General features: G+C 34.7%; 2 protein-coding genes and 2 non-coding genes across 7 annotated transcripts; 1 reads left to right on the forward strand and 3 right to left on the reverse strand.

The window, feature by feature from the left end:
- Positions 1–10,531: 10,531 nt before the first annotated feature.
- On the reverse strand, positions 10,532–13,363 carry LOC131623209 (OPA3-like protein). Its single transcript, XM_058894209.1, has 4 exons — positions 13,019–13,363; positions 12,299–12,433; positions 11,384–11,470; positions 10,532–11,007 (listed from the first exon to the last, which is right to left on the reverse strand). Exons 1-4 carry the CDS (start codon positions 13,142–13,144, stop codon positions 10,843–10,845), a joined length of 513 nt encoding a protein of 170 aa, XP_058750192.1. The 5' UTR covers positions 13,145–13,363; the 3' UTR covers positions 10,532–10,842.
- Positions 13,364–15,581: 2,218 nt separating this feature from the next.
- TRNAY-GUA (transfer RNA tyrosine (anticodon GUA)) lies at positions 15,582–15,672 on the reverse strand. The gene is given in 2 exon segments: positions 15,582–15,617; positions 15,636–15,672. It is a non-coding gene; the product is annotated as a tRNA-Tyr (tRNA).
- Positions 15,673–17,286: 1,614 nt separating this feature from the next.
- Positions 17,287–22,719, forward strand: LOC131644916 (putative disease resistance RPP13-like protein 1). Of its 4 annotated transcripts, none has more exons than XM_058915530.1 (5): positions 17,287–17,515; positions 17,632–17,694; positions 17,789–17,859; positions 18,367–22,142; positions 22,382–22,719. In XM_058915530.1, the coding sequence occupies exons 3-4, from the start codon at positions 17,803–17,805 to the stop codon at positions 22,114–22,116; spliced, it is 3,807 nt and encodes a 1,268-aa protein (XP_058771513.1). In that variant the 5' UTR covers positions 17,287–17,515; positions 17,632–17,694; positions 17,789–17,802; the 3' UTR covers positions 22,117–22,142; positions 22,382–22,719. The 4 variants fall into 4 exon arrangements, with proteins under 4 accessions (XP_058771513.1, XP_058771511.1, XP_058771512.1 ...); XM_058915528.1 differs by having other exon boundaries at positions 17,793–17,859; XM_058915529.1 differs by having other exon boundaries at positions 17,287–17,694.
- Positions 17,430–17,520, reverse strand: TRNAY-GUA (transfer RNA tyrosine (anticodon GUA)). The gene is given in 2 exon segments: positions 17,430–17,465; positions 17,484–17,520. It is a non-coding gene; the product is annotated as a tRNA-Tyr (tRNA).
- Positions 22,720–25,856: the final 3,137 nt, after the last annotated feature.

Raw genomic sequence — 25,856 nt, forward strand, 5'->3', positions numbered from 1 at the left:
AACAACAAAAAGCCCAATAACTTCAATTAACCATTTAACTAATCACCTAATCAATAAAATTAGTTAATAATATACTCCTAATAATAACCCAATAGAGATACTAATTAATAATATTCTAATAATAATAATTAACACCAATTAATAATTATATTAGTACTAATAACAATGCTTGATTAATCCTAATAACCCCATATTAATTTTAAAACTAATAATAGAAATTAATAACATTAATAATTCATAGTTAGTAGTAATATAAATATGCAATGGTTAAATGGTGATAAACAAATGGGCCTAAATCAAATTGGATCTTAAACATTTGCTATTCATACCTTTATTTATTTTAAATAACCTATAAGGAAGTTTTATAAGAGAGCGAGTTTAATAATAGGTATATTAAACCCTATGGCTCCTAATTTTTAACGCCCTTAGTAAATTGACGGATGTGAATTATATTGGGTAAATTTTGGGGTATGACAACTGCCCCTATTTAATTACCTTGGATTGAATGGCGTGAGAATACGCAGGTCTCACGCTTTTCGGATCGAAGAGTTATTAAATAATGGAAGACCCCTAAATTTACCTTGCAGTTAGTGTGAGAAAGATAATCGCCTCGCTAAAGCCTGAGACTTACATAGAGAGGACTTGCAGTTAATTGTGATCAGTTTGCTATAGTGCTAGCAAGCTTTTCCTGCACCAATAGGAGTCACTTGCCCTGATTCGGACAAGTTTACCTGTATAGAAAATCGCTTTGTAAATGCGTATGCATTGTGCATATAATGTAGATGTATGAATGTTTACACATGTAAATGTTGCGTGTATGCAAATGAGTATGTATGTATGATAACTCCAACGTCTTATCTCCTTATCACCCTGTTATACCCTAAAATTTGCCCGCATTTTTTTTAAAAAAAAAGGCAACAGACTTCTGTCTAAAAATTGGGAGTTTTATATAATCTTGGATTTTATTTCATAAATATCCTGATTTTATGAATACTCAGTTTTTAGAATGTTTTTTTTGTACGGTATTTTGGTTCGCTGTTGAATTTATTCTTACACAAACGCCAAATACTGTTTATCACTTCATACACTGTTTATTTGAGATTTATTTTCAGATAAATGATACTGACACAGTTGGTACAGAATTAAATTTTGCAGGCACAGAGTCCGGGGTTTCAGATCATACTAGTAACAATTAAGTTATTATTGGTTTTTGTTTTCCACTAATTTTTTATACTATATTCTTTTTCCAAATCTCTTTCTTTCTTTTCAAAATCTCTTTCTTTCTTTTCAAATCTCTTTCTTTCAAATCAAATCCTAACTTTATTCTACTATCATTCAAACTTTCCTTTTGCGGTACCACTTCATTCCCCAACGTCTCCATCCCTCTTTTTACTCTATAGATACCCCTCATTTTTTCCATAAATTCTCACATCAAATTTCACTCATCTCCCAAATTCCTATCATATTATCTCCTAATCATTTCCTCTTCTTCCCCGGTAAAAATGGCAAAGTGGGTGGATACGTTTTTTCTTGTAGTCATCACTGTTTTTGTGGTGATCATGTCCTTTTTCTGTCTACATAGTCCTGAAAAATGCGGACCTGGGATGTTTACACTCCCGTATATCTATATTCTGTTGTTTATAGCATGGATTTTTGATCGTCATACTTAAAGTTTGTCGTATCTGTCGCTTTCAAATAATGTACCGTTCATTATATTTGCCGTACTGTTCGTTATATTTTTTATGTAATATTTGTACTGTCGGTATTAAATATTGAATTGTCTGTTGTACCGCCGTTTAATTATTGAGATAATATTATGCGTGTTTATTGCTAGTTAAATTTTTATTTCTGTGCATTAAATCCTTTTCAATATTATTATCAGTAATTTCGTTCGCATACAGTATATATTTTTTATTTATTATTTTTTTTTGTTTTTCTAACAAACCATGTAAATAATTTTTCACCATTAACACAACAAAAACAAAAAGAAAAAATAAACTTTAACTGTTGAGTTTTTACTTTAACTGTTACGTTAATACCCGAACAGCCAGTTACCAGTCAAACCCGCTGACAGCGCAATTCTCCGTGTTTGTACCATCAGTCAAATCAATCATTCACATTTCAAATTTCTAAGATTTTTGTTCTAGAAGTCTTTTGATAATCACATGATCAGCAGAGACTCTACACTGCACAAAAATCAGGTACGCCTAACTGTCTCTTACACAAACATCCCTAACTAGGGTTTTTGTTTTTTTTCAGGAGAACGAGTTTTTGAGACCTCAAATGGATTTCATGGATCTCCATATTTCTCAAAGTACCACCAGACAAATTTTCAAACTTCGATTCGCTCGGACGCACAGTCAACAGCTCAAACAGTCAACAGACGACCAGTTTGACCGAAAAGTCAACAGACAGTCAAAAATGCAATTTTTTGTCAACATCCATATTTTGTCAGAAGATTCATCATTTGATCAATGGTTGATCAAAATTCATCAAGAAAGGTTCAGAAATCGACAAAACTCCAAGTTTCAAAATTAGGGTTTTCTCCTAAAAAGTCAACTGCACTTTGACCGGCCATAACTCTCTCCTCGTTCATCCGAAAAATTCCAACCAAATCTTATTTTGAAGTAAATTCAATTATATTTCAAATGAAATTGGTCCCATGGTCACTGGGTTTACCATTTGGGAAATATGAGCCAAGACATTACAGGTCATTTTCAAAGTCAACAAAAAGCAGTTTTTTGTCAAAGCCCATAACATCAAGATAACTTCTCCAAATGCAAAAAAGCTTCCAAAGTGTCTTGTGGAGGACATCTTGAGGTTTCTAAAAAGTACAAGAACTCCTTCATATGATCAAAATTGAGGGAGTTATGCCTTGTTGAAGTTGGCCATTTTTTGGGAAAATGCATGAAACCAACATTGATCAAATTTGTTTTTTTTCCAAAAGGGCCCAAGCATTTGTGATCCAAACATGTTCCTAAGGATGTTTAAGGCCACCCACGACCAATCTTAGGCCCATGACACTTTTATTTCTTTTTTGATTTAATTTTATTTCATTTAAAGTTAAATTAAAAAAGAAATTATTCAAGATAATTATCCAAGGCTTTGTCTCTAGCATGAGTTGCCAAGATTGATTCAAATAATTGAGAAAAGAGGTACAGAAGACCTATGGCAAGAGGAGTGAAGAAAATTGAAGCCATGGCCAAGTTTTTTAAAGGTTTTATTAATAAAAATCTCAAAGATTCAAAACACTCAAGTATGCAAGAAAAGCTTGGTTGCTTAAGTTATCAGCACTCAATCTGGCCTATAAATAGCATGAGTCTATCAGCATCAAAAGGGGGGACGAATTCAGAGCCAAAGATATACTTGTATCACACTTGAAATTTTCAAAGAAATTCAAAATTCGAATTCTGAGTTTAAGCTAAATTCAAGTGCAAATAAACATCCAAACACATTCCTCAAACAATTCTGAAGCTATCCCAATCATTTCCAACAATCAAAACACCCTGAACCAAGCACTAAAGCCCACGGTTTGTTCAAACAAAAACTTACAAAAATACGATTGTACATGCATATTTAACACGATGTAATCATATATTTAAGTTTGGTTTGACGTTCTGATCATTTCTGGAAACTTAATTGATGTTTAGACACCTGTACGAGCAATTACCATTTTAGGGTTCTTGAGCTCAAAATTAGGGATTCACGATTTAAGCAAAATTACAGGTTCTAAGTGGTACCATTAAACTCGTGTGAACAAGACGAGTTGATCCATGGCCTCGCGCCAAATTTATTTTGCGTTTAACCCTTATTCGTGTTGCACAGGTGTAAAAGAGCGAAGCTTTTTACAGCTCCCTGCAAATGAGCGATGTAAAAAGCTTTTCTGAGGAAGAAGATGAGACGTGGCTCCCTCCCATTGGCCAGAGGGACGCGCGCGTTTAATTTTTTTAAAATTTCTGATCCGGTGCTTTGCAGTGTACGTACGTGTCATGCTCCTTCGCTCCATTCACCATCTGATCAAGTCAGTCACTCAATCCAGCGCTTCAGCCTTGCCAGTCCATACCATGGACTCTCCAATCAACCACACACGATCATTTATTTTTTATTTTCTATTTTATTTAATTTTCTTTGCAAAATTATTTTAAAATAGTTTTAAAAATATAAAAAATATATAAAAAATATTTTTAGGTTGATAAAATAATATATTAATTTTTGACAAGTAAATCCTTTATTTTTCTTCAAAAATTTCACTAAGTTCTTATTTCTTCCTTGTCTTGGATTTTTGCTTATCTCTTCACACTTTGCTTTTGTTTTTTATCAATATTCTTTCCAATTCATCTAAATTTTCTCATAAAAATACGTAATGACGACTAGAATGAGGAGAGACAGTTCATAACTTACGTATCTCACTCAAAAGCATAAAGCTACTATGCAGAGCCTCTCACCTCATATGAGTAGGTTCTGTCAAACCACCATAAGATCACCATAGAGGGTTTCTCGCCAGCATGATCAAACTCTAACCACCCTCAATTTTTATAAACCTACTAACGTCTCAGAGTATCTCCTACCCTTATAAGAATACCATGCACACTTGTATCTTTTGACCTATACAGTGGCGCCCAACGCGAGACTCTAATAAAACTAACATGGGTTACACCTCTTTAATTCCATCAATCTTCCCCTTCGAAGATGGCCGACAAAATTCTACGCTCCAATACAAACACCATAGTCGGAGGTTTCACCCGTGGAGGTAGTTCTAGCTCCTCCTGAAGGAATACGCAAGGCAGGTGCTTACTGCAAATGTGATATATCTTAGTTCCCCAAGGGGTGCGTAAAGGGAAACAAGGTTTAATAACACCTTTTTGGACAAGGATGCCATTAGAGTCAACCCTCACGATAATGACCCTATAGTCATCAATGCGCAACATGGCAATTGGGATATCAAGCAAGTCATAATAGATCCTAGGAGCTTTGTCGACGTCCTGTTCTAGGACGTTTTCAAGGGAACAAGTGCATGTAAGGAGCCATGTAACCTTGGAGACAACGTGTGGCTAGGGCGTAGATGCTAAGGCGACAGACGTCAGCTACCTTATTATGGATGCCTTGTCGCCCTATAATATCATCCTAGGTCGACCCGTCAGCAATGCACTAGAGGCAGTTATTTCCACACTATACATAGTCTTAAAGTATACGCTATTCGGAGGGCGAGTCTGTACAATTCGAGGAGATCAGCAGATCGCTCAAGAATGCTATAAGAGTAGCCTGACGTTAAAAAGGGAAGAGCTTGCTCTTGTGGGCACCCCTATTTATGAAGTTCTAAATGCAAACCTCAATCGTTGGGTTCCTAGGTTGGACGCAAGCGTTGAAAGTCTCACGCCCACAGATGAATTGAAGGAGGTCCAAATAGACTCTTTAGTCCATCAAGTGATAAAGATAGGTATTTCGCTTACCGAAGAAGAAGAACATGAGATAGTCACTCAAGTCATTAAAAATGTCGTTTTCCTGGGCCTCATATGATATGCTAGGGATAGACACCAAGGCGGTAGCCATTGCCTCCCATCCACTCCACCGCCAAACTAGTGGCGCTGAGGAAGTAAAAAGTTGGCAAGGAGAAGATGGTCTCCATTGACGAGGAAGTAGACAAGCTACCTGAAGTTGGGTTCATAACAAAAACAAAATACCCTACCTGGCTAGCCAACATGGTTTTGGTAAGAAAAACAAACAACATATGGTGAATGTGTGTGGACTTCACCAACCTCAACGCCGCCTATTCTATGTATCGCGACACAAAAAATAACCGAGTGTAACAAACTCTCAAAATACAACAGAGTCGCCAACGAAGTTTATTTTATAAGGGAAAATATCAGTAAAACCCTAAAAGAACAAAAATACGGTCGTCGCAACCAAATTCTTCTTTGGGAGTCGATTATGCGAGGGAAAGGTATTAACACCCATCACATTCGTTGTACTTAACGAGAACTATTTAGTTAATTTTGAGAATACAAATGTTAGTTTAAGATATTTTTTCTTCTAATTATTATCATGTGTTTAAATAGAAATAAAGGACTAAAAATAGATTTTTTATAAGGATGTTTGACGAGACGTTGAATATCGCTCCTACATATCCTCTAGTGCAATGAGAAATTCAAATTTGCATAGTTCTTAGTAGAAAATGTTTGTTGGTTGGTTGATTTTAGACAATGATGCTTAGGTTGTATTGAGCGATTAAACATTTCTTGTTGCTCGCAATTGGAGGCTGAAGCGTTTGTTTGTTTCGCGTCGAAATGCATAAAGCAATTTGTGAAAAGGTTTTCGTAGTCGCGCTAAGGCGGAAAAATATAGATTTGATTGGTTGAGATTATTTTTAGGTGGATGACGAGTATTTGAAATACAAGTTTTACAACATGTATCCAAATACTTGAGAAAAAGAGGGATATATATATATATATATATATATATATATATATATATATATATATATATATATATATATATATATATATATCTAACTAGTCCTTTTCATTTGTTTTTTATTGCGAAAAGTATTTGATATGAATCAAATTGATGTCCCTCGAAAAAGATGTGTACTTGAAATGCAAGTTATACAGCATGTATCCAAGTATTCGGGGAAAAAAGGGGCATGCGCCTAATTAATCATTTTTCATCCTATCATAAACGAATTAGATTCGATTGCGTTATTAAGTTTTGAGAGGAAGACGAGTATTCGAAATGCAAGCTATACATCGGGTATCCAAATACTCGGGGAAAAGAGGGATATACATCCAACTAGTCCTTTTTCGTTCATTTTTATTTGAGAAAAATGTTTTAAGCGTTTTTATTAAGCAGGAAAAAAACTTGATATTGACCACTTTGATTGATTTTTTATTTGAAATTGATTTTGTTTAAATGCTTTTGATTTTGATTTTGATTTGAATAGGTTTTAATTTTGAAAAATAAACTTGATGTGGATCAAGTGTTTCTAATTTTTTTTAGAAATGTTTGATTAGTGGCCACATTATTTTTTATTTTATTTTTGATTAACTAAATAATTAATAAAAACAAAATAGAATAAAAATAAATAAAATTAAAAAGATAAAGATGGAATAATAGTAAAACAAAGGGAGGATGCAAAAAAATCAGGATGAGGTGTAAGCAAAAACATAATAGCTTGGCCCAATTAAAAGAAATAAAAACAAAAAAACAAGGGTGCAAAACTAAAAATCCAGTTTGCACTGTATAAACTTGCTAATATACTCCTTCTCAGTTTGTATTGTTTGTGTTAATTTGTAAGTTTGACTTGTTTGCCAATTGGGTCCTTGCATCCTTTGGCATGTCTAATTCTTCATCCTTATATGTATTCAATGCACTAAGATCACCATAGAGGGTTTCTCGCCAGCGTGATCAAACTCTAACCACCCTCAATTGTTATAAACCTACTAACGTCTCTGAATATCTCCTACCCTTGTAAGAATACCATGCACACTTGTATCTTTTGACCTATACAGTGGCGCCCAACGCGAGACTCTAATAAAACTAACATGGGTCACACCTCTTTAATTCCTTCAATCTTCCCCTTCGAAGATGGCTGATAAAATTCTACGCTCTAATACAAACACCATAGCCGGAGGTTTCATCGGTGGAGGTAGTTCTAGCTCCTCCTGAAGGAATACGCAAGGCAGGTGCTTACTACAAATGTGATATATCTTAGTTCCCCAAGGGTTGCGTAAAGAGAAACAAGGTTTAACAACACCTTTTTGGACAAGGATGCCATTAGAGTCAACCCTTACGATAATGACCCTCTAGTCATCAATGTGCAACATGGCAATTGGGATATCAAGCAAGTCATGATAGATCCTAGGAGCTCTGTCGACGTCATGTTCTAGGACATTTTCAAGGGAACAAGTGCATGTAAGAAGCCATGTAACCCTGGAGACAACGTGTGGCTAGGGCGTAGATGCTAAGGCGACAGACGTCGGCTACCTTATTATGGATGCCTTGTCGCCCTATAATATCATCCTAGGTCGACCTATCAGCAATGCACTAGGGGCAGTTATTTCCACTCTATACATAGTCTTAAAGTATCCGCTATTCGGAGGGCGAGTCTGTACAATTCGAGGAGATCAACAGATTGCTCAAGAATGCTATTAGAGTAGCCTGACATTAGAAAGGGAAGAGCTTGCTCTTGTGGGCACCCCTATTTATGAAGTTCTAAATGCAGACCTCAATCGTTGGGGTTCTAGGTAGGACGTAAGCGTTGAAAGTCTCACGCCCACATATGAATTGAAGGAGGTCCAAATAGACTCTTCAGTCCATCAAGTGATAAAGATAGGTATTTCGCTTACCGAAGAAGAAGAACATGAGATAGTCGCTCAAGTCATTAAAAATGTCGTTTGCCTAGGCCTCCTATGATATGCTAGGGATAGACACCAAGGCGGTAGCCATTGCCTCCCATCCACTCCACTGCCAAACTAGTGGCGCTGAGGAAGTAAAAAGTTGGCAAGGAGAAGATGGTCTCCATTGACGAGGAAGTAGACAAGCTACCTGAAGTTAGGTTCATAACAGAAACAAAATACCCTACCTGGCTAGCCAACATGGTTTTGGTAAGAAAAACAAACAACATATGGTGAATGTGTGTGGACTTCACCGACCTCAACGCCGCCTATCCTAAGTGTCGCGACGCAAAAAATAACCGAGTGTAACAAACTCTCAAAATACAACACAGTCGCCAACGAAGTTTATTTTATAAGGGAAAACATCGATAAAATCCTAAAAGAACAAAAATACGGTCGTCGCAACCAAATTTTTCTTCGGGAGTCGATTATGCGAGGGAAAGGTATTAGAACCCCTCACATTCGTTGTACTCAACGAGAACCATTTAGTTAATTTTGAGAATATGAATGTTAGTTTAAGATATTTTTTCTTCTAATTATTATCATGTGTTTAAATAGAAATAAATGACTAAAAATAAATTTTTTATTAGGATGTTTGACGAGACGTTGAATATCGCTCATACGTATCCTCTAGTGCAATGAGAAATTCAAAGTTGCATAGTTCTTAGTAGAAAATGTTTGTTGGTTGGTTTATTTTAGACAATGATGCTTAGGTCGTATTGAGCGGTTAAACATTGCTTGTTGCTCGCAATTGGAGGCTGAAGCGTTTGTTTGTTTCGCGTCGAAATGCATAAAGCAATTTGTGAAAAGGTTTTCGTAGTCGCGCTAAGGCGGAAAAGGATAGATTTGATTGGTTGAGATTATTTTTAGGTGGATGACGAGTATTTGAAAGACAAGTTATACAACATGTATCCAAATACTTGGGAAAAAGAGGGATATATATATATATATATATATATATATATATATATATATATATATATATATATATATATATATATATATATATATATATATATATATAGTCATTTTCATTTGTTTTTTATTGCGAAAAGTATTTGATATGAATCAAATTGATGTCCCTCGAAAAAGATGTGTACTTGAAATGCAAGTTATACAACATGTATCCAAGTATTCGGGGGAAAAAAGGAGCATGCGCCTAATTAATCATTTTTCATCCTATCGTAAACGAATTAGATTCGATTGCGTTATTAAGTTTTGAGAGGAAGACGAGTATTCGAAATGCAAGCTATACATCAGGTATCCAAATACTCGTGGAAAAGAGGGATATACATCCAACTAGTCCTTTTTCGTTCATTTTTATTTGAGAAAAATGTTTTTAAGCATTTTTATTAAGCAGGAAAAAAACTTGATATTGACCACTTTGATCGATTTTTTATTTGAAATTGATTTTGTTAAAATGCTTTTGATTTTGATTTGAATAGGTTTTAATTTTGAAAAATAAACTTGATGTGGATCAAGTGTTTTTAATTTTTTTTAGAAATGTTTGATTAGTGGCCACATTATTTTTTATTTTATTTTTGATTAAGTAAATAATTAATAATAATAAAATAGAATAAAAATAAATAAAATTAAAAAGATAAAGATGGAATAATAGTAAAACAAAGGGAGGATGCAAAAAAATCAGGATGAGGTGTAAGCAAAAACATAATAGCTTGGCCCAATTAAAAGAAATAAAAACAAAAAAACAAGGGTGCAAAACTAGAAATCCAGCTTGCACTGTATAAACTTGCTATTATACTCTTTCTCAGTTTGCATTGTTTGTGTTAATTTGTAAGTTTGACTTGTTTGCCAATTGGATCCTTGCATCCTTTGGCATGTCAAATTCTTCATCCTTATATGTATTCAATGCACTAAGTAAAATATAAAGGAAAAGTTGTTGGCCGAGCTTCTCACCATTCTCGGCAGAAAACTAATACTGCAGACATTCCATGCAGATTGAGCTTTTCATGCGATTTCAATATGGGAGAGAGTGGTCGTAGTTGTTTAGATTTAGTGGGAGCAAAGAGACGAGTTGTTGGGTGCGCTGTTATTCAGGTTTAGGGGGCAATCAAAAGTAGTATTGCAGCAACCGTGAATGTATAATAAAATTGCTTTCAATGGAGATTCTAAAGCCATGCTTAAATGAAAGAGAACACGAGACCCTTGATATGTTGCAATGCACACATGCAATCACTTTGTACTCATTCATCTTTGACTTTCACCAAAAACTATACAGTCTCTGCAGTTTATTTTGACCAATACAATGAGAATATTTCAATAACTGAAATATCCATATTCTCAGTACAAATAGAGAATTCGAAGTTAGCAACTGTGGTAAAAAAAATTGTCGAGGAAATCCTCAAATGAATCAGAAACTTTGTCAGAAATTATATTTCTGCCAAAGATAAATGAACAAAAATTGTGAAAAGTAATTATTCTTTTCATCAGGTCAAGCCGTTTTCTCTGTCTTCCCATCTTCCTTACTACTGATGATGTTTTTGAAATTTAGAATGCCAGTGAGTCCACGTCCCCGAGCAAGCTGTTCCAGTTCTTCAAATCTATGCTTAAGAATTTCTACTTCTTCTGCCAATTCATCATTTCTTTGCCTCATAGCCTAAAGAAAGAATTAAGAAATAATGATTTGTATATTAAACTTCGACTAATAAATAACTTTTTGCAGTAAACTTGAATTGGAACCAGTGTCAATGTCAATGATTATACGAATGCGGAGGAGTACATTTGTCATGAATTACTAATATTAACATAAATCGCATTTTCTTTGACAGTAATGCTCTACAAACCCTAATTCAAATATATAGATAGATAAACTACCAGTCCTTAAATATATAAACTCAATATTAGATCAATTTTGAAAACAAGAACCGAGATAAATAAACAACAAAATTGAAAGGGAATGAAAACTTGAAAAGTTTGAAACTAAGAGGACACAGTGTCAAATATATGTGTACTGAATGATTATGTGAAATTACCTCTAGATCTTTTTTTCGTAGCTCCTCCTTCCGTGCTTCAGATCTAGCACTTCTTTGTACCTCAAAGATCAAGAGAAGACCTGCAACCTATGATCAGTACAAATGCAAACAATCAACAACAAGGCGTATGACTGTGTACACAAGTCATTTTAGTACAAAATGAACTCTACTCTCAAGTCCTGTGTCTGAGAGTCGATAACAGTATAACTCAATTTTTGGCCCCCAACAAGCATGCTGTATTTGGCTCAACAATAGTACTATTTTGTTGAGTGACAAAACAGAACAAGATAAATTTGATTCATGATTATAAACATATTGCACAACAGAGGAAACTCAACTCAAGTAACCAACAAAATTGACCAACTCTGTGTTTGTCATTAGGGTCACAATTTGTCAAGTTTTTCAAATTTTGCCTTAACTTGTTTTTGAGTCCTGGGACCATAACTCGTTAAAGTTTAAGAGTTAACTAATTGCATAACATCTTGCCAACTCATTAGTCGAATCTAAAAACTAACATCAAGTGGCCAAGTTTAATGTGAAGTTTCAAAATTTCAGTAACTACCAACACAAGGTATAAACCTCAAAAGTCAAAACACCTAACAAAGAAAGCAGCAAAACTTTTTCATTCAATGTAATTTCCCCTCAAAACGCAATCGTGAGAAATTCAAAACGCTTGATATTTTGAATGCAGTTTATAAACCATGTCCCATTTCACAGAATAACTTTCATTTATTGCTTTTAGTTCTTAGCAAAACTCTATATCACCTAGCAGCATATGCCAGATTCTACCAACAAAGTTAACTTGCTTCAAGTGAATGGTTATAACTTCCCACATAAATGAAATCCATGTCTTCAAAAATAATGAAAAATAAGCAAAATAGCTTTAGCCAATTCCAAATTATAAGTCCACATTACCGAGAAGACAAAGAGTTCTCCAATAAGGTCTACAGCAGCCTGAACAGCTTTTTCCTCATTCAAAGGCCGAATCTCAACATCCGTTGCATGACCATATATACGCCTTTGCATCTTTGTTGTAATTTGATGATTAGACTGTTTCAAAAAGAAAAAAATCAACATTATAGTTTCTCTTAACTTCACATCCAAGGTCCATGTACAAATCAGTATTAACATTACAGTTTCTCTAAAACATACTTATACCTAAATCAAAAAAGGATTTAGAGTTTCTCTAAAACATACTTATACCTAAATCAAAATGCCAGCTAGGGTTTCAAAGGTTTTTCTCTTTTCCCCTCTCACAGAAAAGCACCATTTCTCAGTTTCCTAAAACCAACAAAATTCGAATCCATCTCTACATCACCGACACCTCTAGAAAAAAATGAGTCTGGCTCGGTGTCTGTGTCTGAAACCGACAGATCACTTTAATTTATTATTTTTTTCAAATCACTGCCGCTATCAACCTGTCAGTGTCAGTGTCTGAAACCGACAGATCACTTGTGATTACAGTTAATTTATTCATTTTTTTCAAATCACGGATGCTATCAACATGTCAGTGTCAATATGTCAGTGTCGTGTTTCCGCTATATCAAAAAGTCTGAAACATTTCAAACTAACAGAATACATCAAAATCAAAATGAAACACAATTTGAATCTTCATTACCATAAACCCTAAGTTACCTGAGCCATATTAACGATGAGTTGACGGAATCTAGGATGAATAGCAGCTTGTTGTTTGAGTCTACTGGCAACTGGTTTACTCAGCGTTTTCAAAGCGAGGGTTCCAAGCTTCAATAATGGAAGCATCGTTTAAGCGCAAAATCGAATTTGAGTTTGATCTATGTGAATGTGATAATGAGATTATTTGGTGGTTTTGAAATTGGCATGTTAGGTTTTGTTAAGTTTGTTTGCTTGATGAACACGAAGATTTGTTAGAGAGAACGAACGAGTTTTGATACGAAATTGTCAATGGGGGTTTATTACGATTTGAACGAATAGTGGGTTTCCACGAAATTGATTGGTTGCGTTTGTTTATACCCACGGTCACGATTGGTTTTCCCGTTTAATAATCTTTTAATTTAAATTGTACTTTAACATGCGTCATTAGGTATTCAAATATCCATGTTAATTTGTTAATTATGATTTTGCCTTCTGATAAAACTATGAACCCTTGAATTTAGTTGGGTTCTGGTATCTTTATTCAATCAAATAATGATATTTAATGTTATATATTTTTTTGTTTTATTTTATTTTTAAAAATAATTAAAATTTAAAATAATTTTTTGAAATGGAGAAAGATCAATGGCATATTGGTCGAGCTCTTCCGCATCCATGTCCGCTCTCATCGGGTTCTACATGATATTGTTCTCTCTACAAACAAGAAACCATCAACAGATACTTTCACCTCCGAGTATGAACAATGGACTACCCTTGACTATACCTTTCTTCAATGGATATATTCCACAATTTCTACTAACCTGCTGACCACCATCCTAGAACCAAACTCCACTGCTATGGAAGCTTCGAATCATTTTGCTGACTTTTTCTAGAACAATCAGAATGCTCGTGCTGTCACTCTCGAGCAAGAGTTCTCTAACACTCATATGGAGAAATTTCCCATTGTGTCTGCTTACTATTAACGTCTTAAGATGCTCTTTGACGAGTTAAGGAAAGTTGACTCTCTTGTCAACAATCGCCGTCTAGCTCTTCAACTGATATATAGTTTTCTAGAGGCTTACTAAATTGTTGCTACCTTGATTTGCTAGAGTAATCCTCTTCATACCTTCTATCAAGCTCGCTCCATGCTCACTTTGGAAGTAGCTGATATTGCTAAAATGACTAGCATTAGTTCTCATTCTTTCATGCACACCACTTAACATCGACCTTTTGAAGACACCTCTCAGCGTGGCAAGCGCTGCCCAAACAATCTTGCTCGCTCTCGTGGCAACCAACGCCGAGGCGGAAAGAGTAGTAATCATCATGGTCTTCATCTTGGAGCTCCCAACGCCCCTCCACCATGGTTCTCTCCTCCTTGGCAACAACAACAACATTACTCAATCTGGCGACCATGGGGTTGTACTCCACTACCATGAGCTATACTTCAGGGCTTATATCCCACCTCTCAATGGACACACCCTAACAATCCTTTGAAGTATTCAGGCATTCTAGGACAACGTCCTCGGGCATCTGCAGCTACTACACCATCTTATACACCAACAGGCATTAAGGTCGCTATGCACACCATGTCTCTCCACACTCTTGACAGTCAGTGGAACATGGATACCAGTTCAGTATCTCACACACCAGGTCTCTCCAAATATAGAGGTGTTTCGAATGTTGTGTCTAAGTCGTGTTAAATTCGTAATCCTCTTCTGGAGATTCATTTTCTGATTCCTTTATAACAATGTTAGTGCCATTTATCTCTATGATAATCCTATGCAACAACGACGTACCAAGCATATTGAGATGAACATTCATTTTAGTTCGTAAAGAAGTAGATTGTGATCAGGCACGAGTTCCTCATGTTGCCTCCAAACATCAGCTTGCAGACATCATTACCAAAGGGCTTCCTCACATTCTCATTGATGATTTTCAGACCAGTCTAAGCGTTAGTGAACTCCTGCTTCTACTGCGGGGTGTAATATAATAGAATATTGTTCTTATAGTTACACATAATTAGTTTACTGTAATTAGAATATTTTGTCTTGGTAATTATGTATCATAATTAAATAGTTAACCAAAATGATGTATATATAATTTATTTACATGAATGGAAAAAAAAAGGAAGTACTCTATTATCTTATAACTCTAAGATGAGAAAATGTATCTTACGTCTTACGTATGTCACTCATATATGATGATTGATGAATAATTTTAATAAATCTCGCACAATTTGGTTATGAATTTGATTCTTACCCGAATTGAACTTTTGACCGGCTTAGAACAAATTTGATGTTAATCGTTGACTTGTGTTTCTAATCATTTTGATGTATTATTTTATTCATCTACATTGTTATTTTACATATTTCCATCGTTTAATTAACATTAAAATTAATATAGTAATGATCAAAACAATTAAAAATTATTTCAATTTAAAAATAAAAGTTAAATAATAAAAGAAGGTGGTGTCTAGAACGAGGGATAATTAAGTTAATCACCTGTGTCCTTGACCACCACTCACTTTTTCGTTTCCACCTTTGAAGAACAAAACTACCAGAATAGTTTAAAAACTAAAAATAAAAAATCCGACCTACCGGATTTGAACCAGTGACCTAAGGATGACAGCATGGTGTCCCAACTACAGTCCTCCGCTCTACCAACTGAGCTAAGGTCGGTTGTTGATAAAAAATGATCTTAAAATGATACTCAGCATGATGAAAGGTTATCAATTCTTGCCTAATTACTTGCTCCTTCAGCAACTCTATTTTAATTTTCGGGGTCTTAAAACTTCTCGGGGTCTTAAAACATTTAAGACTAGTGGAAGTGCCGCATTAGGAGTTTCATCCACCTTCTCGGGGTCTTAAAACTTTAAAATATGCATGTCACCCTTTTGTCTCTCGACTAGTTATGGTGGAGGTTCTTTCTTGTTCGTCAATCCACCGTCAATTGACTCAACAATGAAGACTGAGAAGGATCCTGAAGTTAGAGAACCTATGGTGTTTTCAGCAGCTAGATTAAAAGTAATCTTCTTTGTTTGAGTGTGATCACTATGGTGATTCATGACTTTGAATTGGAAGGAATCTAATCGTGAAAATTTGTAGGAATCAAAAGTTCCCACAGATGGCGCCACTGTTCTGTTAGGGAATCAGAAATAGATGGAAAGTAATGTAATATAGTCTTGGTGAGGCAGAGCAAGCTTCCCGTACGTCGGAGAGCGACAAAGTGAGAATAGATCTGCAAGGTTAACACTATAACACACACATCAATAAATGAGTAGATATGGATATTGTAACTTATGATTAGAGCATATTTAAGTCTCATGTGAGTAGGGGTGGCAAAACGGGCTGTGGCCCGCCGGCCCGGCCCGCCACCCGCTAAAAAATGGCGGGTTGGGTTGGGATTTTAGACCCGCCGCTCGCCAAAGCTCGCCCCGCAAAAAACCGCCGCCCGCCATACCCGCCCCGCCAAAGCCCGCCGCCCGCCAAAACCCGCCTCTCCTCCAAAACTAACTCTTTTTTTTAGTTAATTCTAGTAATTTTAATTCTTGATGGTTAATTTTATTCATTTATTTTAAATATATGTAATTTTTTTTAAGTAAATTTGTTAAAAAGTTGCTTTTATAAAAAAATGTTTTAAAAAGTAAGTGAAAAGTTTAATTAAAAGGTAAAAAAAAATCTATTAATCTATTAAAAAAATATAAATAAAAATAGGCGGGTAAGCCCGCCGCCCGCCAACCCGCCATCTTGGCGGGGCGGGCATGACTTTTATGCCCATTTTACTTGGCGGGCATGCCCGCCCCACTCATTTTTTGGCGGGCATAAGGCGGGGCGGGCGGCGGGCGGGGCGGGCGGCGGGCGGGGCGGGCGGCCCGTTTTGCCACCCCTACATGTGAGATACCTTATATATGAGGGGCGGTTAGAGATGTAACATGCTTCCCAACGTGACAACAGAAGGATCCGTTAGATAATATCTAATGATGAATAACTGTCTGTAGCATGAATCGAGTACGAGTCTCAAGATAGTAAATGCACTGTATATTCAACACCTTAATGAATATAACTTTGGATTAATGAGTGAGTATCCTCGATATTAAACCTAGCTTGAAACAATTTACAATAAATTTAGACCACTGCTAAAGTACAATATCACTTTCACACTATTTTAAATTAATGTTAGATTATTGAATTTGTTCAACTCATTCAATTAGTAATGAATTTAAATATAAATCATTTTATATTCATTTTTTCTTTAAATAAAAAAAAAAAAAGCAATCCAACAAAAACTAAAGAAAAACCTTCTCCTATGGTTTGAAACTCTTCGCCGCCTCTCTTCTCAAAACTAGGTGGATGCTACACTGAAAAACTCCAATGGAAGCCTCTCTTCTCAAAACTAGGAGGATGCTACACTGAAAAACTCCAATGGAAAATAAAGTTCCGACCTACCGGATTCGAAACAGTGACCTAAGGATGACAGCATGGTGTACCAACTACAGTCCTCCGCTCTACCAACTGAGCTAAAGTCGGTTTGTTGTTCTCAATTTCCTGCATTTTAGTAAAACCTTAAATCAATCGTGTTTGTTTTCTGGAAGAACCGCATATTTGGCCCAAACTGTCTCTTTTACATTTTGTTTGCAGTTTGCTGAACAAGGTCGTATATGGATGCAGATTAACAACAAATAACTTATTTCATATTTTCAGGTAAAACTTATCCGAACAGAAATCCCATTATGATAATCAAAGAATGAGTATTATCCTTATTTTCAATTTGAGTTACTTAGAATTTCCATTTTAGACAGCTACCGGGAAATGTTGTTGAACAGTCAACACTTCTTCAAGGAAAGTCTAACTGGATGGCTCCTGGAGGTAATTCACCTTACTACTTAGTTCTTATAGCCGCACCGTGCTCGATTGCGGTCCGTCATCGTGGTATGAATTAATCATAATTTATTTTTGACCATAAAAAACAAGTGAGTAACGGTATTGGTATTACTTATTAGAAACTATTGATACGGTTTTTTCGCGGTCATTTCTGCAATATCGAGAAACTAGATTATACACTCCCGTATATTGTAAAGGGAGATAGTATATTTTAAGTGAAAAAATGTAAGTAATATAGGAATATTTGTATTTGATAAAAAGAAATTGGAACCACAGAACGTGCTACAATCCTGATTGATAAAAAGAGAAAAGCATCCTATTCTTTTTTCAATCGTGCCAGGCAAAGCAAGAGTGACATGACACACACTAGTACATTCGACTAAAGCAAAGCAACCAAACCACTTTACCTTAATTCATTCAGCAGCTACAATTACTTTCTGTTTTACTATCTTCCATTCCAACATATAATCAACATCACTTATCTTTATCCAGATTATGGCGGCCGCTGCTGTTGGTGAAGCATTTCTCTCTGCCTTCGTTGAGGTTGTCCTTGACAGGCTTGCCTCTCCTCATGTTGTTGACTTGCTCCGTGGGAAGAAACTTGACCTCAATTTGATACAGAGGTTGAAGATCACTCTTTATGCTGTCGAAGCCGTGCTTAACGATGCTGAACAAAAGCAGATTCATGACTCTGCTGTTAACAAATGGCTTGATGATCTCAAAGATGCTCTCTATGTCGCTGATGACATTCTCGACCATATCTCTACCAAAGCTGCTCTTTCCAACAACAACAAGCAGGTCAGTACTGTTAACTACTTTTCTCGCTTTTTCAACTCCGAGGAAAGGGATTTGGTTTGTAAGCTGGAAGATATAGTTGCTAAGCTTGAACACATTCTCAATTTCAAAGATATTCTTGGCCTTCAACATATTGCAACTCATCACTCATCATGGAGATCTCCATCAACCTCTCTAGATCACCCTTCTAACATATTTGGTAGGGATCAAGACAAAGAGGCCATACTCAAATTACTCTCAGAGGCTGATAATGATGTTGATGATAACATTTCCGTGATTCCCATAGTTGGCATGGGTGGGGTGGGAAAAACTACCTTAGCTCAATCTGTGTTTAATACTATAAAGCACAAATTTGATGTTCCAGCGTGGGTTTGTGTTTCCGATGATTTCGATGAACTCAACGTAACCAAGGCCATCTTAGAGGCAGTTGCAGGGAGTTCTTGTAATATAAATAACAAAGAGTTACTTCATCTTGACTTGAAGGAAAGACTGTCTGGAAAAACGTTTTTGATTGTTTTGGATGATGTATGGACTGAAGATTATGACAGTTGGAACTCTCTTATAAGGCCTCTTCAATATGGAACTAAGGGAAGTAAAATTCTTGTTACTACCCGTATTGATAAAGTTGCTTCTATGGTCCAAACTTTTCAGGCTTACCCTCTTCAGCAATTGTCCGATGAAGATTGTTGGTCCGTGTTTGCAAACCATGCATGTCTTCCTCAAGAAGAATCCAATGAGTACATGGATCTCCAAAAGACTGGCAGAGAGATTGTTAGAAAATGTAAAGGATTGCCTTTAGCAGCACAATCACTTGGGGGCTTGTTGCGACGAAAACGGGACATCAAGGATTGGGATAATATACTAAATAGTAACATTTGGGAAAATGAGAGTAAGATCATTCCAGCACTAAGAATTAGTTATAATTATCTCCCTCCCTATTTGAAACGTTGCTTTGTTTATTGTTCCATATTTCCTAAGGATTATGAATTTGATAAAGACGATTTGATTTTGTTGTGGATGGCTGAAGATCTTTTACCGTCTTTGAAAAATGGGAAGACTTTAGAAGAAGTTGGTAATGAGTATTTTAATGATTTATCTTCAAGATCGTTCTTTCAACATTCGGGAAGTGGGAACCAATACCAGCGTTTTGTGATGCATGATCTGGTGCATGATTTAGCAACATTGATTGGTGGAGAATTCTATTTTGGAATAGATGAACTTGGGAAAGAATCGAAGATCGGTACCAAGACTCGTCATTTGTCATTTATTGAGTTTAGTGATCCTGTCTTGGAAAACTATGATGTTTTCAGCACAGCAAAAAACCTTAGGACGTTTTTGACAACCGATGTTAGACTTTCTCGAGGCAACCATGAAAAGGCACCATGCATCATTTTGGAGAATTTGAAGTGTTTAAGAGTTTTGTCATTTCCATCTTTTGCTAATCTTGACTCATTGCCTGATTCAATAGATGAACTAATCCATTTGCGTTATTTGGACCTCTCTTTCACAGCTATACAAACTTTGCCGGAGTCATTGTGTAATTTGTATAATCTACAAACGTTGAAGTTGTGCGGTTGCCAACAACTAACCATGCTTCCAAATGACATGCAAAATCTTGTAAATTTGCGCCATCTTGATATCAGTGGAACTAATCGGTTAGAAGAGATGCCTAGAGAAATGAGCAAATTAAATCATTTGCAATATCTGAGTCGCTTTGTTGTGGGCAACCATGAAAAGAATGGGATCAAGGAACTAGGAGCACTTTCAAATCTTCATGGATCACTTTTTATTAGTAAATTGGAGAATGTTACCAACAGCTTGGAAGCATCAAAGGCACATATCATGGATAAGAAGTACCTTGAGGGATTATGGTTTAAATGGTCTGAAGACGCAAAGGACCATTTTACAAATTCTCAAAGTGAGATGGATATACTTGGCAAGTTACAGCCTGCCAAGAACTTGAAAAGGCTAATTATACAAGGATATAGAGGCACAAGATTTCCAGATTGGGTTGGAGATCCTTCCTACCACAATTTGACCGACTTATCCTTGTATCGTTGTCTTAATTGTTGCATCCTTCCGCCAGTCGGACAATTACGCTTTCTCAAAGACTTGAGAATTTATAGATTGAGTATGCTGGAGACTATTGGATCTGAATATGGTGATTCCTTTTCAGGAATCCACTTTCCCTCCCTTGAACGCCTGGAGTTTCATGAGATGCCATGTTGGGAAGTGTGGCATCATTCTCATGAATCAGATGTTTCATTTCCTGCATTAAAGTCTCTTGTGATTGTTGATTGTCCCAGATTACACGGAGGTTTGCCATCTCATCTTCCTGTTGTGGAAACAATTAGGATTGAACATTGCAACCAACTTGACTCTTCACTCCCAAGGGCTCCTGCCATCCGCGAGTTATGCACAATTGGAAGCAATAAAATAGGCTTGCACGAACTACCCATCTCATTGGAAGAATTAAGAATTCAAGGAAGAGAAATGACAGAGTCTGTCTTTGAAGCCATTGCCATCAGCCTAACATCTCTTCAAATTTTAGATATCAGGGACTGTTTGTCTGCGATATCATTTCCGGGAGATTGTTTACCCTTTTCCTTAAAGAGTTTGTCCATCCGAAATTCTAGTAATCTGAATTTTCCAAAGCAAAACCACCAACATGAGTCACTTCAGTCTTTGAGGATAGATAGAAGTTGTGATTCTCTCACAACCCTCCCATTGGAGATCTTTCCAAACCTCATTTCTCTCAAAATCGATAATTGTGAAAACATAGAATGCCTTTCAGCTTCGAAAATTCTTCCAAATCTCATTGATATTGACATTAGAGACTGCCCTAAATTTGTATCATTCCCAAGAGAAGGATTGTCTGCACCCAACTTGACATCGTTGCGTGTCTCCCGGTGCCTTAATTTAAAGTCATTGCCTTGTCACATAAATAATCTTCTTCCAAAGTTAAAAGAGTTGAAAATATATGATTGCCCAGAGATGGAAACATTTCCCGAAGGTGGTATTCCACCTAGCTTGAGAAAACTTAAAGTTCGGAATTGCGAGAACTTATTGAGAAACCCATCTCTATCTTTCTTTGACATGCTTTCCCATCTTTCAATTGGAGATTTACATGATGGTGTTGAGTTCTTTCCTAAGAAGGGTTTTGCATTGCTGCCTCCCTCCCTTACCTATCTAGCTCTTTGCAATATGAATTGTTTGCACACGTTGGACTGCAGAGGGCTTCTCCACCTGACGTCTCTCCAACGCTTAACAATTGAGTCTTGCCCAAAGCTGGAGAATATGGTGGGAGAGAGGCTGCCTGCTTCTCTAATAAATCTTCATATAATTAGTTGTCCTCTGTTGGAAGAACGATGCCTCAAAAAACACTCTCAAATTTGGCCCAAAATTTCCCACATCGGAAGTATTATGGTTAACTACAAATGGATTTAGCAAGCTCAAACTTGGATTTTAAACCGGTAATTTCTATTATTTACTAAATAGGCTCCAATGTTTGTGTTAGCATTATCTGTACATCTGTATTACTACAAGATACTGCAATTTTTAAAATGTTTTTTACTACCTTGTGCTGGATTATAAATAGTTTTACAATGCTCTCTTGGCCGTTCATAACTGTGTTTTCTTACTTCATATATTGAAATCTGATAATGAGAGATGTTGAGACTCTTACCTTGTTAAGCTTTATTTGCTAATGCAGTTGGCAGGGTTCTTCTGCTAATTTCCAAGTCACATTTTGAAGGCCTTACACTCATCCTCGGCTTTTGATGGTCTTTCTTTGCCTCTTAAATGTTTTGGTTTTAGATTCCTATGCTGCTTGAAACACATTGGAGTTAGTTTTCTTGATCAGGTTTCAGCGATTTCAATTTGTGTAATCTGTGATGCAGACTATAAAAACAAATGTATTGTGAGATCTTGCAATTCTTTTGTTTCTGGGACCATCATAGTCATTACAGACACCTTTGTTTCCCAAACAATCAATAGATTTGGAATGAAAGGACACTGCCTGTTGGTAAATGAGTTGTGCTTTTACATGTTTGATTTATGGCTCTATCAATAATGATCCTTTGTGGTTCTACAACATCCATGTTTTGAAGAAACATAAACTTTTTGTTTATCATTAAAGTATGGTGCTTTATCATCTGGGTTTAGATGCACAAAGATGACAAACATGATGAAAAAACCAGTGTGTTGTTGTCATGTCGTTAAATATGTTGATTAATTCTAATGAGACATTTAAATTAGAAAATCTTTCATAAAACAGACAAAGCTGAATTTGTATTTTTTTTTTCTTTCAAATTTAGTCAAGAAGGATTCTACATGCCACTTCCAAAATTATATCCAACACATTCAATTTTACTTAATATTAAAAATATTCCTTCTTAAAAAAATATATATTTTCGAATAAAATCTTCGGTACCATGATAAAAAATTCCGGTATTAATAAAATTTCCAATAGTTCATTGGAAATTTTTAATATGTTACAAATTTTTTCGAATATTTCAAAATTTACCATTCTATACTAAAAATTTAGTTCATTTAAAATTTTTAGAATTTTTCAAAGAAATTTGAACTACCGTCTACTGAAAAGTTTAGATATTCTACTAAATTTTTTCAAACAATTTTCAATATGAGCGTGAAATTTTCGATATTCTACTTATTATATTTAAAGAATTTCCTTTATCACTCTAAAATTTAAAAATTTTATTAGAAACACGAATATATGAAAATGGTAAAAATTTTGATTAAAATTATAATAGTCTTTTAAATTAGGAGGGGTGTCATATATAACTCAGGGAGAGAGGCATATAGAATCCCTTGCAAGTGAGTAGTACCTTTCGGTGATAAAGTTCATTTAATTTTTTTTTGAATAGCTAGTTCTAAGTAAATTGGATAAGTTTATTTTCATGCCAATAGTTGTGGTGCGTGTTTTGCCTTATTGCTCATTCTAATCTACCATCTAGCCGTTAACGAAAGATGTCATCATTTTATTAAAAATGTCCTTCATTTTTTTAAAATTTACAAAACAAAAAGGGTTGTTTTGTCTTTTTATAATCAAGGTAATATTCCAACATTCAAACAAATGTTCAAGTGACATGTGTATTGACCATTTGAGTTTTGTTTGTTTCACTTTTTCTTCACATATTCTCTCTCTAATATTTTCACTTTTATTTTAATTTCCCCCCTCAATTTTCTTTTTCCTTTTTTATTTTTCTAAACATAAATAAATTAATAAATTGAATCTTTCTTAATGGAACGAAAATGAACACGTAAAAATTCACTCAACAGAAAACATAATTATTTTATGATTATTAAAAAATTGTTGATAATTATTAAAAAAAATATTTTTAAATTTCAACTTTACTGACGGGTCACTATCAATATTTTTCATTTTAGCTAACAATTGTCTTTATTTGAGACAACAAATTCTTATTTTCAAATGTCAAAATTTTTATTTTTCTCACGGGACATTATCAGCAAAATATCTATTTTATTTTAATTAACAATTATCTTTATTTAAGACACAAAATTGTTATTTTCAAATGTCAAATTTTCTATTTTTATTAGAGGGCACTATCAACACGATACCTATTTTATTTTTATTAACAATTCTATATAAATACACAAATGAATGAAAATTATATATATATATATATATATATATATATATATATATATATATATATATATATATATATATATATATATATATATATATATATATATATATATATATATATATATATATATATATATATATATATATATATATATATATATATCATTGCTACATAAGATCATTATTTAGCTTTGGTATGATTTTTACAATATCTATCTCAAAATCATATTACATCTTGCTTATTATAACTTTGCAACTTGTTTTTAATGTTATTGAACACAACAAGTTAGATCCAACCAACAAAATATGTATAAATGTTAATTTGCACTTGATAAAGTGACACTAGACACAATTAGTTAGATCTAGACAAAAAAAATACATAAATTGATCCTTTCAATGATGAAATATTTTAAATATTAATATGTATTGCAATTTTTTCATTGTAATATTATTGAAAAACCAATTCATTCTTACTTTAAAGATAATTTATTATTTAATAGGTGCGGAGTTATTACTCATTTCCATATGTCTTTAATGTTGAAAATGTGAATGAAATATTTTATGAAGTGTCATGGGACATAACCAATTAAATTCTAAGCAGCAAACCATACATAAACCTAATTCTCAAATTGCAGTATAATTTTACACTATTAATAAATTTTACACAACCAATCTTATTTTGATAAACATTTGCCTTTATTTAAAACACAAAATTCTTATTTTCAAATGTCAAAATTTTTATTTTTCTCACGGCGCATTATCAGCAAAATATCTTTTTTTAAAATTAACAATTATCTTTATTTGAGACACGAAATTCTTATTTTCAATTTGCAGCTAAATATACATAAACATAACTCTTAATTTACAATATAATCTTACACTACTAAATAATTTTTACCCGTGCGGACGCACGGGTATATTTCTAGTATTTGGTTACAACATTACTTTTTGGCTGACGAAAGATTAAGTTTTCTTATTACTCATGTGATCCTTAAAATAAGCACCAAATAATGTGTGCTCTACTATACCGTTGTAGTATAGTATCCAGCATTAAATAAATTTTGGTATCTTTGCTTTGGGAAAAAAAAATACAGCCAAAAGTTGTCTATGGCCGGATTTGAAAAGATAATTTCTCACCTCACTCTATGAGTTTCTTACAAACTTTCAGAAGCACCTATTTTTTTGTTTAACGTTGTTTTATTCCGTAGCTGCACTTACGAAACTATTCCGTAGATGCATCTACGGAAATGTTTGACGTTATAACTCGCGCCCGACCTTATATTCTTAAATGTTAGAGATTTTTCTCCGAACGCACTTATATTACATACTCTCAATGCTTTCATGCATAAGCCATCTTATGTTGCTTAAAATTATATGAGATCCATCTTTGTATCCATATTAAAGTTAATTTAGAGGTGCATCAATTTAATAGTCTTTATTTCAAAGATCAATGAATTTTACCAAGAAGCATCTTCGGAATACTCATAATAAACTTAAACGATAAACCAATAACAGTTGCAGAAAGTTGAATAAAAATATAAATTAACATCAAAAT

Source organism: Vicia villosa, linkage group LG1 (genome assembly GCF_029867415.1).
Source record: "Vicia villosa cultivar HV-30 ecotype Madison, WI linkage group LG1, Vvil1.0, whole genome shotgun sequence".
NCBI classification, from domain to species: domain Eukaryota; kingdom Viridiplantae; phylum Streptophyta; class Magnoliopsida; order Fabales; family Fabaceae; genus Vicia; species Vicia villosa.